The sequence below is a fragment of the Rhinoraja longicauda genome, chromosome 34 (genome assembly GCF_053455715.1).
Source record: "Rhinoraja longicauda isolate Sanriku21f chromosome 34, sRhiLon1.1, whole genome shotgun sequence".
NCBI classification, from domain to species: domain Eukaryota; kingdom Metazoa; phylum Chordata; class Chondrichthyes; order Rajiformes; family Arhynchobatidae; genus Rhinoraja; species Rhinoraja longicauda.
Window position 1 is genome coordinate 9,570,260 of NC_135986.1, and position 16,377 is coordinate 9,586,636.

Sequence of the window (16,377 nt, forward strand, 5' to 3'; positions counted from 1 at the left end):
TTCTGTCTTCAAGGGACCCACATTTGCCTTGACTATTTTTTTCCTCTTCACGTACCTAAAAAAACTTTTGCTATCCTCCTTTATATTATTGGCTAGTTTACCCTCGTACCTCATCTTTTCTCCCCGTATTGCCTTTTTAGTTAACTTTTGTTGCTCTTTAAAAGAGTCCCAATCCTCTGTCTTCCCACTCTTCTTTGCTATGTTATACTTCCTCTCCTTAATTTTTATGCTGTCCCTGACTTCCCTTGTCAGCCACAGGTGTCTCTTACTCCCCTTAGAGTCTTTCCGCCTCTTTGGAATAAATTGATCCTGCAACCTCTGCATTATTCCCAGGAATACCTGCCATTGCTGTTCTACCGTCTTCCCTGCTAGGGCCTCCTTCCAGTCAATTTTGGCCAGCTCCCGCCTCATGCCTCTGTAATCCCCTTTGCTATACTGTAATACCGACACTTCCGATTTTCCCTTCTGCCTTTCCATTTGCAGAGTAAAACTTATCATGTTGTGATCACTGCCTCCTAATGGCTCTTTTACCTCTAGTCCCCTTATCAGATCAGGATCATTACACAACACTAAATCCAGAATTGCCTTCTCCCTGGTAGGCTCCAGTACAAGCTGTTCTAAGAATCCATCTCGAAGGCACTCTACAAACTCTCTTTCCTGGGGTCCATTTCCAACCTGATTTTCCCAGTCTACCTGCATGTTGAAATCTCCCATAACCACCGTAGCATTACATTTTTGACACGCCAATTTTATCTCCTGATTCAACTTGCACCCTATGTCGAGGCTACTGTTTGGGGGCCTATAGATAACTCCCATTAGGGTCTTTTTACCCTTACAATTCCTCACTCTATCCATACTGATTCAACATCTCCTGATTCTATGTCACCCCTTGCAAGGGAATGAATATCATTCCTTACCATCAGAGCAACCCCACCCCCTCTGCCCACCTGTCTGTCTTTCCTATACGCTGTGTACCCCTGAATATTCAGTTCCCAGCCCTGGTCCTCTTGTAGCCATGTCTCAGTGATCCCTACAACATCATACTTGCCCATGACTAACTGAGCCTCAAGCTCATCCACTTTATTTTTTATACTACGCGCATTTAAGTACAACACTTTAACTTCTGTATTTACCTCCCCTCTCACATCGGTCACAATTGGCCCTGCCCTTAATTTCTTTTCCCCTCTAAAACTTCTGTTCCCATTCTTCCGAGAGTCTTTTGCAATATCTCCTGTATTCCCTTTTTTAACCTCATCTTCATATTCACAATTTGTTAACCCCTCCCCCCCCCACTACTTAGTTTAAAGCCACAGGTGTCACACTAGCAAACCTGCCTGCCAGAATGTTTGTCCCCCTGCTGTTAAGATGCAACCCGTCCCTTTTGTACAAGTCACCCCTAGCCCAGAAGAGATCCCAGTGGTCCAGAAATCTAAATCCCTGCTCTCTGCACCAGCCCCTCAGCCAATCTTATCTACTAATAGACCTTCACAACTTTAAATGCCGAATATCAAACCAACTTGGGTTTACAGTGAAGAGGAGTTGAAGTCCTAGTTTACCCTGAGCTCCATTCTCAGTCAAACCCTCTGCTCAGACCCGTCAGATATGGGCCCCACGTCTGAGGAAGGATGTGCTGTGGCTGTGTAGGCTTTGTCCTGCCCCCACCTCTCCCTTCCAGCTTTCTCTCGCCCCCCCCCTACCCCCACGAAGAAGGGTCCTGAGCTGAAATGTCACCTCTCCAGAGATGCAGCCTGAGCCGCTGGGTCACTCCAGCACTTTGTGGTCTTTTTGCGTAAGAAAACAGCTTCTGCAGTTCCTTGTTCCTAGAATGGTGGGACTGTCGTATGTTGAAAGACTGGAGCGACTAGGCTTGTATGCACTGGAATTTAGAAGGATGAGAGAGGATCTTTTTAGATTTGGAGATACAGAGATCTCTACCTTATCGATCTTAGCGTAGGTTTACTAGGTTAAATTCCCGGAATGGCGGGACTATCATATGTTGAAAGACTGGAGCGACTAGGCTTGTATACATTGGAATTTAGAAGGATGAGAGGGGATCTTAGACAATAGACAATAGACAATAGACAATAGGTGCAGGAGGAGGCCATTCAGCCCTTCGAGCCAACACCGCCATTCAATGCGATCATGGCTGATCACTCTCAATCAGTACCCCGTTCCTGCCTTCTCCCCATACCCCCTCACTCCGCTATCCTTAAGAGCTCTATCCAGCTCTCTCTTGAAAGCATCCAACGAACTGGCCTCCACTGCCTTCTGAGGCAGAGAATTCCACACCTTCACCACCCTCTGACTGAAAAAGTTCTTCCTCATCTCCGTTCTAAATGGCCTACCCCTTATTCTCAAACTGTGGCCCCTTGTTCTGGACTCCCCCAACATTGGGAACATGTTATCTGCCTCTAATGTGTCCAATCCCCTAATTATCTTATATGTTTCAATAAGATCCCCCCTCATCCTTCTAAATTCCAGTGTATACAAGCCCAATCGCTCCAGCCTTTCAACATACGACAGTCCCGCCATTCCGGGAATTAACCTAGTGAACCTACGCTGCACGCCCTCCATAGCAAGAACATCCTTCCTCAAATTTGGAGACCAAAACTGCACACAGTACTCCAGGTGCGGTCTCACCAGGGCCCGGTACAACTGTAGAAGGACCTCTTTGCTCCTATACTCAACTCCTCTTGTTATGAAGGCCAACATTCCATTGGCTTTCTTCACTGCCTGCTGTACCTGCATGCTTCCTTTCATTGACTGATGCACTAGGACACCCAGATCTCGTTGAACTCCCCCTCCTCCTAACTTGACACCATTCAGATAATAATCTGCCTTTCTATTCTTACTTCCAAAGTGAATAACCTCACACTTATCTACATTAAACTGCATCTGCCATGTATCCGCCCACTCACACAACCTGTCCAAGTCACCCTGCAGCCTTATTGCATCTTCCTCACAATTCACACTACCCCCCAACTTAGTATCATCTGCAAATTTGCTAATGGTACTTTTAATCCCTTCGTCTAAGTCATTAATGTATATCGTAAATAGCTGGGGTCCCAGCACCGAACCTTGCGGTACCCCACTGGTCACTGCCTGCCATTCCGAAAGGGACCCATTTATCCCCACTCTTTGCTTTCTGTCTGTCAACCAATTTTCTATCCATGTCAGTACCCTACCCCCAATACCATGTGCCCTAATTTTGCCCACTAATCTCCTATGTGGGACCTTGTCGAAGGCTTTCTGAAAGTCGAGGTACACCACATCCACTGACTCTCCCCTGTCAATTTTCCTAGTTACATCCTCAAAAAATTCCAGTAGATTTGTCAAGCATGATTTCCCCTTCGTAAATCCATGCTGACTCGGAATGATCCCGTTACTGCTATCCAAATGCTCAGCAATTTCGTCTTTTATAATTGACTCCAGCATCTTCCCCACCACTGATGTCAGACTAACTGGTCTATAATTACCCGTTTTCTCTCTCCCTCCTTTCTTAAAAAGTGGGATAACATTTGCTATCCTCCAATCCACAGGAACTGATCCTGAATCTATAGAACATTGAAAAATGATCTCCAATGCTTCCACTATTTCTAGAGCCACCTCCTTAAGTACTCTGGGATGCAGACCATCAGGCCCTGGGGATTTATCAGCCTTCAGTCCCATCAGTCTACCCAAAACCATTTCCTGCCTAATGTGGATTTCCTTCAGTTCCTCCCTCACCCTAGGTTCTCCGGCCCCTAGAACATTTGGGAGATTATGTGTATCTTCCTCAGTGAAGACAGATCCAAAGTAACGGTTTAACTCGTCTGCCATTTCTTTGTTCCCCATAATAAATTCCCCTGCTTCTGTCTTCAAGGGACCCACATTTGCCTTGACTATTTTTTTCCTCTTCACGTACCTCTTATCGAAACGTATAAGATCATTAAGGGGTTGGACACGTTAGAGGCAGGAAACATGTTCCCAATGTTGGGGGAGTCCAGAACCAGGGGCCACAGTTTAAGAATAAGGGGTCGGCCATTTAGAACGGAGATGAGGAAAAACTTTTTCAGTCAGAGAGTTGTGAATCTGTGGAATTCTCTGCCTCAGAAGGCAGTGGAGGCCAATTCTCTGAATGCATTCAAGAGAGAGCTAGATAGAGCTCTTAAGGATAGCGGAGTCAGGGGGTTATGGGGAGAAGGCAGGAACGGGGTACTGATTGAGAATGATCAGCCATGATCACATTGAATGGTGGTGCGTACAGGCTCGAAGGGCCGAATGGCCTCCTCCTGCACCTATTGTCTATTGTTTATTTGTCCCTTGTGGACTGCTTATCTTTTTACCCCTCCCCCCCCCCCCCCCCCCGATTGCTCCGGCTTCCTCAATTGACCCAGGGAAAAGCGGGGATCCGTGGACCAAGTGTGTGGGCATGGACTTCAGATGCCGGTTTCAATCGGAGATGGACGCAAAATGCCGGAGTAACTCGGCGGGGACGGGCAGCATCTCTGGAGAGAAGGAATGGGTGACGTTTCGGGCCCAAGGGAGAACGTCCGATGAGGGGTCTGGACCAGAAACGTCACCCATTGCTTCTCACCAGAGATGCTGCCCGTCCCACCGAGTTACTCCGGCATTTTGTGTCCATCTCCCTGGACCAATTGATTGCTTTACTTGCCCTCCCAACCCTGTGTGGGTGTGTGCGTGTGCGCGTGTGTGCGTGTGTGTGTGTGGGTGTGTGTTTGTGCGTGCGTGTGTGTGCGTGTGCACGTGTGTTTGCGTGTGTGAGTCTGTGTGTGTGGGTGTGTGTGTGCGTGTGTTTGCGTGTGTGCGTGTGCATGTGCGTGTGCGTGTGTGTGCGTGTGCGTGTGTGTGAAGGGTAAGAATCACGGGTTAAAACATAGAAACATAGATGAGAAATTGGGGGGAAGGGTGAATAAAATGGGTTCGTTGGGTCATGTGATCGGAGTTGAATTGAGCCATTCGGCCCATCAAGTCTACTCCGCCATTCAATCATGGCTGGTCTATCTCTCCCTCCTAACCCCATTCTCCTGCCTTCTCCCCGTAACCCCTGACACCCGCACTCATCAAGAATCTATCTATCTGCCTCAAAAATGCCCATTGACCAACACCAGTGGTTGATTGGCCTCCACTACCTCGTGCGGCAAAGAATTCCACAGATTGGCTGCCCTCTGACTGAAGCCATTTCTCCTCATCGCCTTCCGAAGGGTTAGGCTAGGATTGGTGCAAGTGGCCGGCACGGACGCAGTGGGCCGAAGGGCCTGTTTCTCAATGTCTCTATGATTCTTCCTCTAGATCGGGCTCCAAGCCGACGGAAATATTCAAATCGCTAGCGCCACAGTCTGGGTGAAAAAACATCACCTCCTCCCCAATTTGGAATTCCTCGCCTTATTCTTTCCCGCCTGTTAACTTCTCCCCCCCCCCCCCCCCCCCCAACTTGTTCCTCCTTGTCTCTTTCCCGCCTCTCCACAATGGGTTCTAGCTTCCTCCCTGTCTTCCGCTTCAACCCATTCTTTTCCCCGGAGCCACTCCGTGGCAAACTCGGTTTTCCCGAAGGAATTTAAGCGCGGAGAAACGTGAGGCGAGGCATTTTGGGAATTCTGACCGGCGTCGGTGAATGGGGAATGTTGTAGAGGAGAGGGATCTAGGAGCGCTGCTACATAGAGACGGCTGAATGGATAGAAAATTGGCTTCACGGGCGGAAGCAGAGGGCGATGGTGGAAGGTTGCTTCTCGGACTGGAGGCCTGTGACTAGTGGTGTGCCTCAAGGGTTCGGTGCTGGGCCCGTTGCTGTTTGTCATCTACATCAGTGATCTGGATGAGAAGGTGCATAGCATGATTAGCAAGTTTGCAGATGACTAGGGTTGCCAACTGTCCCGTATTAGCAGGAACATCCCGTATTTTGGGCTAAATTGGTTTGGGGGACCGGCCTTGTCCCGTATTAGGCCCGGGGGGGGCACTGTAGGCCCGGATTTTGTATGCCCGGACACTGTAGGCCTGGATTTTGTAGGCTCGGACACTGTAGGCCTGGACACTGTAGGCCCGGATTTTGTAGGCCCGGACACTGTAGGCCCGGACACTGTAGGCCCGGACACTGTAGGCCCAGACACTGTAGGCCCGGACACTTTAGGCCCGGACACTGTAGGCCCAGACACTGTAGGCCCGGACACTGTAGGCCCGGACACTGTAAGTCCGGACACTGTAGGCCTGGACACTGTAGGCCCGGACACTGTAGGCCCGGACACTGTAGACCCAGACAGTATAGGCCCGGACACTGTAGGCCCGGACACTGTAGACCCAGACAGTATAGGCCCGGACACTGTAGGCCCAGACACTGTGGGCCCGGACACTGTAAGTCCGGACACTGTAGGCCCGGACACTGTAGGCCCGGACACTGTAGACCTAGACAGTATAGGCCCGGACACTGTAGGCCCAGACACTGTAGGCCCGGACACTGTAAGTCCGGACACTGTAGGCCCGGACACTGTAGACCCAGACAGTATAGGCCCGGACACTGTAGGCCCGGGCGCTGTAGGCCTGGACACTGTATGCCTGGACACTGTAGACCCAGACAGTATAGGCCCGGACCCTGTAGGCCCGGACACTGTAGGCCCGGACACTGTAAGTCCGGACAATGTAGGTCCGTAGGCCCGGGCGCCGCCTAACGGAGGTTGCGTAGCAACCCGCCTCCCAGCCCAGGTGCAGGGGGAGGCCATTCGGCCCTTCGAGCCAGCACCGCCATTCATTGTGATCATGGCTGATCATCCGCAATCAGTAACCCGTGCCTGCCTTCTCCCCATATCCCCTGATTCCACTAGCCCCTAGAGCTCTATCTAACTCTCTCTTAAATCCATCCAGTGATTTGGCCTCCACTGCCCTCTGTGGCAGAGAATTCCACAAATTCACAACTCAGATGTAGGTTTACAAGAACGAGCGGGTTAACATACGATGAGCGTTTGTCGGCACTGGGCCTGTACTCGCTGGAGTTCAGAACGATGGGGGTGGGGGGGGACCTCATTGAAACTCGCCGAACAGTGAAAGGCCCGGATAGAGTTGGATGTGGAGAGGATGTTTCCACTAGTGGGAGAGTCTAGGACCAGAGGGCACAGCCTCAGAATTAAAGGACGTTCGTTTAGGAAGATGAGGAGGAACACACCTCCAGATTCAGGGGCAGTTTCTTCCCGGCTGTTATCAGGCAACTGAACCATCCTACCAGCAACTAGAGAGCGGTCCTGACCTCCCATCTACCTCATTGGAGACCCTCGGACTTATTTTTGATTGGACTCTACTGGACTTTATCTTGCACTAAACATCTTTCCCATTGTTGAGTATGTATAGTCTGTGGATGGCTTGATTTAGTTCAGCTCGGAGATACAGCGCGGAAACAGGCCCTTCGGCCCAACCGTCGATCCCCGCACACTAACGCTAATCTCCACACACAATTTACAATTATACCGAGCCAATTAACCTACAAACCTGTGCGTCTTTGGAGTGCGGGAGGAAACCGGAGCGCCCGGAGAAAACCCACGCAGGTCACGGGGAGAACGTACAAACTCCGTACGGACAGCGCCCGTAGTCGGGATCGAACCCGGGTCTCAGGAGCTCTGACAGGGACAATTTCTTCCCGGCTGTTGTCAGGCAACTGAACCAACCTACCAACAACCAGAGAGCGGTCCTGAGCTACCATCTACCTCGGACGATCTTTAATCGGACTTTACCTTGCACCAAAGATACTAGAGGAGCAAGATAGACCACTCGACCCTAAAAACCAAAGGTACTAGAGGAGCAAGATAGACCACTCGACCCTAAAAACCAAAGGTACTAGAGGAGCAAGATAGACCACTCGACCCTAAAAACCAAAGATCCTAGAGGAGCAAGATAGACCACTCGACCCTAAAAACCAAAGGTACTAGAGGAGCAAGATAGACCACTCGACCCTAAAAACCAAACATACTAGAGGAGCAAGATAGACCACTCGACCCTAAAAACCAAAGATACTAGAGGAGCAAGATAGACCACTCGACCCTAAAAACCAAAGGTACTATAGGAGCAAGATAGACCACTCGACCCTAAAAACCAAAGATACTAGAGGAGCCAGATAGACCACACAACCCTGAAAACCGTAGTACGTCACGGCGGCCATTTTAGTCGGCAGAAACTTGCAGAAACATTTTAAAAGAAAAATGACACAAATCTGTGAGTTGATAGATGAGATATATTCTGCGTTTTTATGGTATCATCACACATACTGTTCCCCTGCGATCACACTGCGAGAGGCGGGTCTTGCTTACTAAAATGGCGGCTGTTACGCTCCTTTGCGTACTACACTTCAGTACAGGCGATTTCAACGGAGTGACAATAGACAATATATAACAGTATAACAGAGCTTTATTTGTCGTTCGGCACCGAAGTACCGAACGAAACTACATAGCAGTCATAGAAAAAAAAAGAACACAAGACACATAGCCCCAACACAAACGTCCATCACAGTGGCTCCAAACACCCCCTCACTGTGATGGAGGCAACAAAAATTCCACTCTCTTCCCCACGCCCACGGACAGACAGCTCGTCCCCGACCGACCCGCACAGTCCCCGCACCGGGCGCTGAAACGTCCCGCGGCCGAACCGGGCGATGAAAGGCCCGCGACCAAGCCTTGCGCAGCTAAGTCCAGTGGCCGAGCCGCACCGGGCGATGTAAAGTCCCGTGGTCGATCCGCACCAGCGATGTTAAGTCCCGTGGTCGAGCCGCACCGGGCGATGTTAAGTCCCGCAGTCGAGCCACACCAGCGATGAAAAGACCCGCAGCCGAGCTGCACCAGCGATGAAAAGTCCCGCAGTCGAGCCGCACCGGGCACTGTTAAGTCCCGCGGCCAAGCCGCACCGGGCGATGTAAAGTCCAGCGGCCAAGCCGCACCGGGCGATGTTAGGCCCCGCAGCCGAGCCGCACCCCGCGCCGTGAGGAAGAGAAAAGTTCCCCCCCCCCCCACACCACCACCCCCTCCCACACATACACAACCAAAAAAATATATAAAAACCATCCCAACACCGACACACAACAAAAAAAAAAAGGAAAAAAGACGAACAGACTGCTAGTGAGCCGCTGCCGTTAGGCGCTGCCACGAGGTGCAGGAGGAGGCCATTCGGCCCTTCGAGCCTGTACGCACCGCCATTCAATGTGATCATGGCTGATCATTCTCAATCAGTACCCCGTTCCTGCCTTCTCCCCATACCCCCTGACTCCGCCATCCTTAAGAGCTCTATCTAGCTCTCTCTTGAATGCATTCAGAGAATTGGCCTCCACTGCCCTCTGAGGCAGAGAATTCCACAGATTCACAACTCTCTGACTGGAAAAGTCTTTCCTCAGCTCCGTTCTAAATGGCCTTACCCCTTATTCTTAAACTGTGTGTGGCCCCTTGTTCCGGACTCCCCCAACATCGGGAACATGTGTTTCCTGCCTCTAACGTGTCCAACCCCTTAATAATCTTATACGTCTCGATAAGGTCCATCTTGCTCCTCCAGTATCTTTGCCTTGCACTAAACGTCGTTCCCTTTATCGTGCGTCTGTGCGTTGTGGACGGCTCGGTTGCGATCAGGTGACTGGTTCGCACGCCACGAAAGCTTCTCGCTGTACCTCGGTACACGTGACGATGAACTAAGTCCGGAAAGGCGGTAATAGTGTCTGGGGGGCAGGTTGGCGGTGATGGCGGTGAACGGTGGGGAAGGCTGCTTAGGTCCTGTGTGGTTACAAAGGCCAGTCGAGGGGCAGTGGTAATGGCCCAGTCTTGCAGTGTCAGCAGATTCCAGTCACGGCTCTCCGGGCAAGAGGCCTTTAGGAACCAGTGTTGTCTCTGCGGAAAACCGACGTGTTTACCTACCTCTGTCTAACCTAACAAATCTCTCTGTCTTCCACCCTCTCTCCTCCTCTCCCCTTCTATCCTTGACCCTCCCTGTGTGTTCTCTCTCCTCCCCCCCCCCCGCCGCCACTCTCTCACACTCCCTCTCTCTCACTCCTTCCAACACTTTCCCCTCTCCCTCCCTCCCTCCCTCCCTCTCTCTCTCTCTCTCTCTCTCTCTCACTCCATCCAACACTTCCTCCATCTCCCTGCATACCTCTCTCTCTCTCTATCTCTCTCTTCTTCTTCCAACCTTTTCCTCTCATCCTCCATCTCCCTCCATCTCTCTCTCTCTCTCTCTCTCTCTCCCTCTCTCTCCTTCTTCCAACACTTCCCCTCTTCCATCTCCCTCCCCCCCCTCTCTCTCTCTCTCTCTCTCTCTCTCTCTCTCGCGCGCACTTCTTCCAACTTCCTCCTCTCCCTCTCTCTCTCTCTCTCTCTCTCTCTCTCTCTCTCTCTCTCTCTTTCTCTCTCTCCCTCGCTCACTCCTTCCAACACTTCCTCCATCTCCCTCCATACCTCTCTCTCTCTCTCTCTCTCTCTCTCTCTCTCTCTCCCTCTCTCCCTCTCTCTCGCTTCTTCCGTCACTTCCCCCTCTCCCTCCCTCCACCTGTCACCTGCACCCTACAACTCTCTCCCTCTTCCTGCCTCGTTCTATCCCTCTCCGCCCCCCTTCCCGTCTTTTTTACTCCCTTTCCTCCTTACCGCATCTCTCCTCCTTACTGTACCTCTCTCCATCCCTCCCTCTGTTTCTCCCCTCTCTCTACGTCCATCCCTGCTCCACACTCTCTCTCTCTCTCTCTCTCTCTCTCTCTCTCTCTCTCTCTCTCTCTCTCTCTCTCTCCCTCTCCTGCACTCCATCACTCTCCCCCCTCATTCTCACCCTAACACCCACCCCCCTCTCTCTCCCCCACCAACTTCCCCCACTTCTGCCGCTCCCTCTCCTCTCCCCCCTCCCTCCTCTACCCCCTCCTCTCCATCCTCTCCCCTTCCTGCTCTCCCCCTCTCCTTTCCCCCATCCTCTCCCCCTTCCTCCTCTCCCCTCTTCCCCTCCTCTCCCCTCCTCCCCCTCTCCTCTCCCCGCTCCTCCCCCTCTTCCCACTCCCTCTTCCCCTCTCCTCTCCACCCCCTCCCCCCTGCTGTACCCCTGCCTTCCCCCTCTCCACCCTCTCCCCCTGCTGTACCCGTGCCTTCCCCCTCTCCACCCCCCTCCCCCCTGCTGTACCCCTGCCTTCCCCCTCTCCACCCCCTCCCCCCTGCTGTACCCGTGCCTTCCCCCTCTCCACCCTCTCCCCCCTGCTGTACCCCTTCCCCCTCTCCACCCCCTCTCCCCCCTGCTATACCCGTGCCGTGCCCTCCCCCCCCCCCTCCCCCCTGCTGTACCCGTGCCTTCCCCCCTCCCCCTCTCCTCTCCCCCCTGCTGTACCCGTGCCTTCCCCCCTCCCCCTGCTGTACCTGTGCCTTCCCCCTCTCCACCTCCCCTCTCCCCTGCTGTACCCGTGCCTTCCCCCTCTCCACCTCCCCTCTCCCCCTGCTGTACCCATGCCGTGCCCTCCCCCCCCTCTCCCCCCTGCTGTACCCGTGCCTTGCCCCTCTCCCCCCTGCTGTACCCGTGCCTTTCCCCCTCCCCCTCTCCTCTCCCCCCTGCTGTACCCGTGCCTTCCCCCCTCCCCCTGCTGTACCCGTGCCTTCCCCCCCTCCCCCTGCTGTACCCGTGCCTTCCCCCCTCCCCCTGCTGTACCCGTGCCTTCCCCCTCTCCCCTGCTGTACCCGTGCCTTGCCCCTCTCCCCCTCTCCTCTCCCCCCTGCTGTACCCGTGCCTTCCCCCTCTCCCCCTGCTGTACCCGTGCCTTCCCCCTCACCACCTCCCCTCTCCCCCTGCTGTACCCGTGCCTTCCCCCCTCCCCCTGCTGTACCCGTGCCTTCCCCCTCTCCCCTGCTGTACCCGTGCCTTGCCCCTCTCCCCCTGCTGTACCCGTGCCTTCCCCTCTCCCCCTGCTGTACCCGTGCCTTCCCCCCTCCCCCTGCTGTACCCGTGCCTTCCCCCTCACCACCTCCCCTCTCCCCCCTGCTGTACCCGTGCCTTCCCCCCTCCCTGCTGTACCCGTGCCTTCCCCCTCACCACCTCCCCTCTCCCCCTGCTGTACCCGTGCCTTCCCCCTCTCCCCCTCTCCTCTCCCCCCTGCTGTACCCGTGCCTTCCCCCTCTCCCCCTGCTGTACCCGTGCCTTGCCCCTCTCCCCCTCTCCTCTCCCCCTGCTGTACCCGTGCCTTCCCCCCTCTCCCCCCTGCTGTACCCGTGCCTTTCCCCCTCCCCCTGCTGTACCTGTGCCTTCCCCCTCTCCCCCTGCTGTACCCGTGCCTTGCCCCTCTCCCCCTCTCCTCTCCCCCCTGCTGTACCCGTGCCTTCCCCCTCTCCCCCCCCTCTCCCCCCTGCTGTACCCGTGCCTTGCCCCTCTCCCCCTCTCCTCTCCCCCCTGCTGTACCCGTGCCTTCCCCCTCTCCCCCCCCTCTCCCCCTGCTGTACCCGTGCCTTCCCCTCTCCCCCTCTCCCCCCTGCTGTACCCGTGCCTTCCCCCTCTCCCCCCCCTCTCCCCCCTGCTGTACCCGTGCCTTGCCCCTCTCCCCCTCTCCTCTCCCCCCTGCTGTACCCGTGCCTTCCCCCTCTCCCCCCCCTCTCCCCCTGCTGTACCCGTGCCTTGCCCCTCTCCCCCTCTCCTCTCCCCCCTGCTGTACCCGTGCCTTCCCCCTCTCCCCCCCCCTCTCCCCCCTGCTGTACCCGTGCCTTGCCCCTCTCCCCCCCGTGTGTGGCGTTGGCAGCCTGTGCCGTGACGGTGGGCTGGCGCGGGTACGTGAGCTGGCATCGCTGCGCCGCCACTTCCGCCTGGGCTTCATGACCATGCCGGCGTGGCAGGAGCACGTGCCCCACGCCTGTGGTCGTGGGCTATCTGCCCGCTCCCTCTCCCTGCACTCTGTGGGTAGCACCGACACCCCCGACACCCCCTGCAGCCGCCCGCCCGGCCAGCCGGCACGGCACTCCGCCCGCACGGGCACCACGGGCACCGCCGGCAGCCACGCCAACGGGCACAGCGCCGACAAAGGTGAGAGACGCACGCACGCACGCACGCACGCACGCCACACCGTCACGTCCCACCACATCACACACACTCACGCACATTTATACACACTTATGTACACACACACATGCTCACGTACACACACTTATGCACACACACACTCACGCACATTCACACACACTTACGCACACTTACACACACACAAGCTCTCACTCACGCACACTCGCTCACGCACACACACATACACATGCTCTAACGCACACTTACACACATGCTCTCACACACACACACACAAGCGCACTTACACACACATGCACACACACACATACACACACACTTATGCACACACAATCATGCTCTCACACACGCACACACACATGCTCACGCACACTCACACACACTTACGCGCGCTTACACACACACAAGCTCGCACACTCGCACATATGCTCATGCACACACACACTCACGCGCACACACACATGTGCACACACGTGCACACACATACACACTCACGCGCACACACATGTGCACACACGTGCACACACACACACTCACGCGCACACACACATGTGCACACACGTGCACACAAACACGAACACACACACACAAACACATACACACACACACAAACACGTACACACACAAACACGTACACACACACACACACACGTACACACTCATGGGGTTAGTCACAGTGAAGCTGTCTCCGCACCCTCCCATCGTGACCGTCTACCCCATCTCTGCTTCTCACAGTGTTACACACTTCCATCAGGTCTCCCTGTGGCCTCCAGCGTTCCAATCCCAGTCTGACCACCCTCTCTCCCTGCAGCTGGAACCCTGTAATCCAGGCAGCGTTCTGGTCAACCTCCTCTGCCCCCCCTCTCCAAAGCCCCCACCTGCTTCCTGTAACAGGGGGCGCCCAGAACTGCACGCGATACTCCGAACGCAGCCTGACCAACGTCGACAGACAATAGGTGCAGGAGGAGGCCATTCGGCCCTTCGAGCCTGTACGCACCGCCATTCAATGTGATCATGGCTGATCATTCTCAATCAGTACCCCGTTCTTGCCTTCTCCCCATACCCCCTGACTTCGCTATCCTTGAGCTCTATCTAACTCTCTCTTGAAAGCATCCAGAGAATTGGCCACCACTGCCTTCTGAGGCAGTGAATTCCACAGATTCACAACTCTGAGTGAAAAAGTTCTTCCTCATCTCAGTTCTAAATGGCCTACCCCTTATTCCTAAACTGTGGCCCCTGGTTCTGGACTCCCCCAACATCGGGAACATGTTTCCTGCCTCTAATGTGTCCAACCCCTTAATAATCTTATACGTTTCGATAAGATCCCCTCTCATCCTTCTAAATTCCAGTGTATACAAGCCTAGTCATTCCAGTCTTTCAACATATGACAGTCCCGCCATTCCGGGAATTAACCTAGTAAACCTACGCTGCACGCCCTCAATGGCAAGAATATCCTTCCTCAAATTTGGAGACCAAAACAGCACACAGTACTCCAGGTGCGGTCTCACTCGGGCCCTGTACAACTGCAGAAGGACCTCTTTGCTCCTATACTCAACTCCTCTTGTTATGAAGGCCAACATTCCATTGGCTTTCTTCACTGCCTGCTGTACCTGCATGCTTCCTTTCAGTGACTGATGCACTAGGACACCCAGATCTCATTGTACGTCCCCTTTTCCTAACCAGACACCATTCAGATAATAATCTGCCTTCCTGTCCTTGCCACCAAAGTGGATAACCTCACACTTATCCACATTAAACTGCATCTGCCATGCATCCGCCCACTCACACAACCTGTCCAAGTCACGCTTCAACCTCATAGCATCTTCCTCACAGTTCACACTGCCACCCAGCTTTGTATCATCTGCAAATTTGCTAATGGTACTTTTAATCCCTTCATCCAAGTCATTAATGTATATTGTAAATAGCTGCGGTCCCAGCACCGAGCCTTGCGGTACCCCACTGGTCACTGCCTGCCATTCTGAAAGGGACCCATTTATCCCCACTCTTTGCTTTCTGTCTGTCAACCAATTTTCTATCCATGTCAGTACCCTACCTCCAATACCATGTGCTCTAATTTTGCCCACTAATCTCCTATGTGGGGCTTTGTCGAAGGCTTTCTGAAAGTCAAGGTACACCACATCCACCAGCTCCCCCCTGTCAATTTTCCTAGTTAGATGCTCAAAGAATTCCAGAGGATTAGTCAAGCATGATTTCCCCTTCGTAAATCCATGCTGACTGATACATCCCGTCTCTTTGATCCACGCGATCATCTCCTCCAGCCTAGACTACTGCAACTCCCTGTACACTGGGATCAGCCAATCATCCCTGTCCCGCCTGCAACTGGTCCAAAACGCCGCAGCGAGACTCCTGACGGGCGCCCGCAAAAGGGACCACACCACCCCCGATTCTGGCCTCTCTCCACTGGCTCCCAGTACGGTACAGAATCAACTTCAAGCTCCTCCTGTTCACATACAAAGCCCTAAATGGGCTTGCCCCCTCCATATCAAAAATCTTCTAACCCACCACTCTATGTCCAGGTCCCTCAGGTCGGCCGACTTGGGGCTACTCACTATCCCGCGGTCTAGGCTTAAGCTCAGGGGTGACCGCGCTTTTGCGGTTGCAGCTCCTAGACTGTGGAACAGCATCCCTCTCCCCATCAGAACTGCCCCCTCCATCCACTCCCTACTGAGCGAGAATGATCAGCCATGACCACATTGAATGGCGGTGCTGGCTCGAAAGGGCCGAATGGCCTCCTCCCGCAGCTGTTGTCCGTTGAAACGTCAACCATCCCTTCTCTCCAGAGACGACGCCCGTCCCGGCTGAGTTACTCCAGCATTTTGTGTCCACCTATGGTGGGCCGAAGGGCCTGTTTCCACGCTGCGTCCTTAAACTTGAAAGGAAAAAATGTTCCCAGTGTTGGGGGGAGTCCAGAACCAGGGGCCCCACACACAGTCTGAGAATAAAGGGGAGGCCATTGAAAACTGAAGTGAGAAAATCAAATTTTCAATAGACAATAGACAATAGGTGCAGGAGTAGGCCATTCAGCCCTTCGAGCCTGTACGCACCGCCATTCAATGCAATCATGGCTGATCACTCTCAATCAGTACCCCGTTCCTGCCTTCTCCCCATACCCCCTCACTCCGCTATCCTTAAGAGCTCCATCCAGCTCTCTCTTGAAAGCATCCAACGAACTGGCCTCCACTGCCTTCTGAGGCAGAGAATTCCACACCTTCACCACCCTCTGACTGAAAAAGTTCTTCCTCATCTCCGTTCTAAATGGCCTACCCCTTATTCTTTAAACTGTGGCCCCTTGTTCTGGAGTCCCCCAACATTGGGAACATGTTATCTGCCTCTAATGTGTCCAATCCCCTAATTATCTTATATGTTTCAATA

The 16,377-nt window shown here is 53.8% G+C and overlaps 1 protein-coding gene across 2 annotated transcripts in view; it reads left to right on the top strand.

Moving 5' to 3' along the window:
* The window catches only part of LOC144609688 (neuronal tyrosine-phosphorylated phosphoinositide-3-kinase adapter 1-like), a 43,410-nt gene that overhangs the window by 13,227 nt on the left and 13,806 nt on the right, over nt 1–16,377 (top strand). The window contains exons 1-2 of one of the 2 annotated variants that reach the window (XM_078428194.1): nt 7,803–8,035; nt 12,710–12,990. In XM_078428194.1, the coding sequence (XP_078284320.1) occupies nt 12,783–12,990 (208 nt within the window). In that variant the 5' untranslated portion in view covers nt 7,803–8,035; nt 12,710–12,782. Of the gene's footprint in view, nt 1–7,802; nt 8,036–12,709; nt 12,991–16,377 lie in introns of those variants that run through there. The other variant, XM_078428193.1, reaches the window with a different exon arrangement.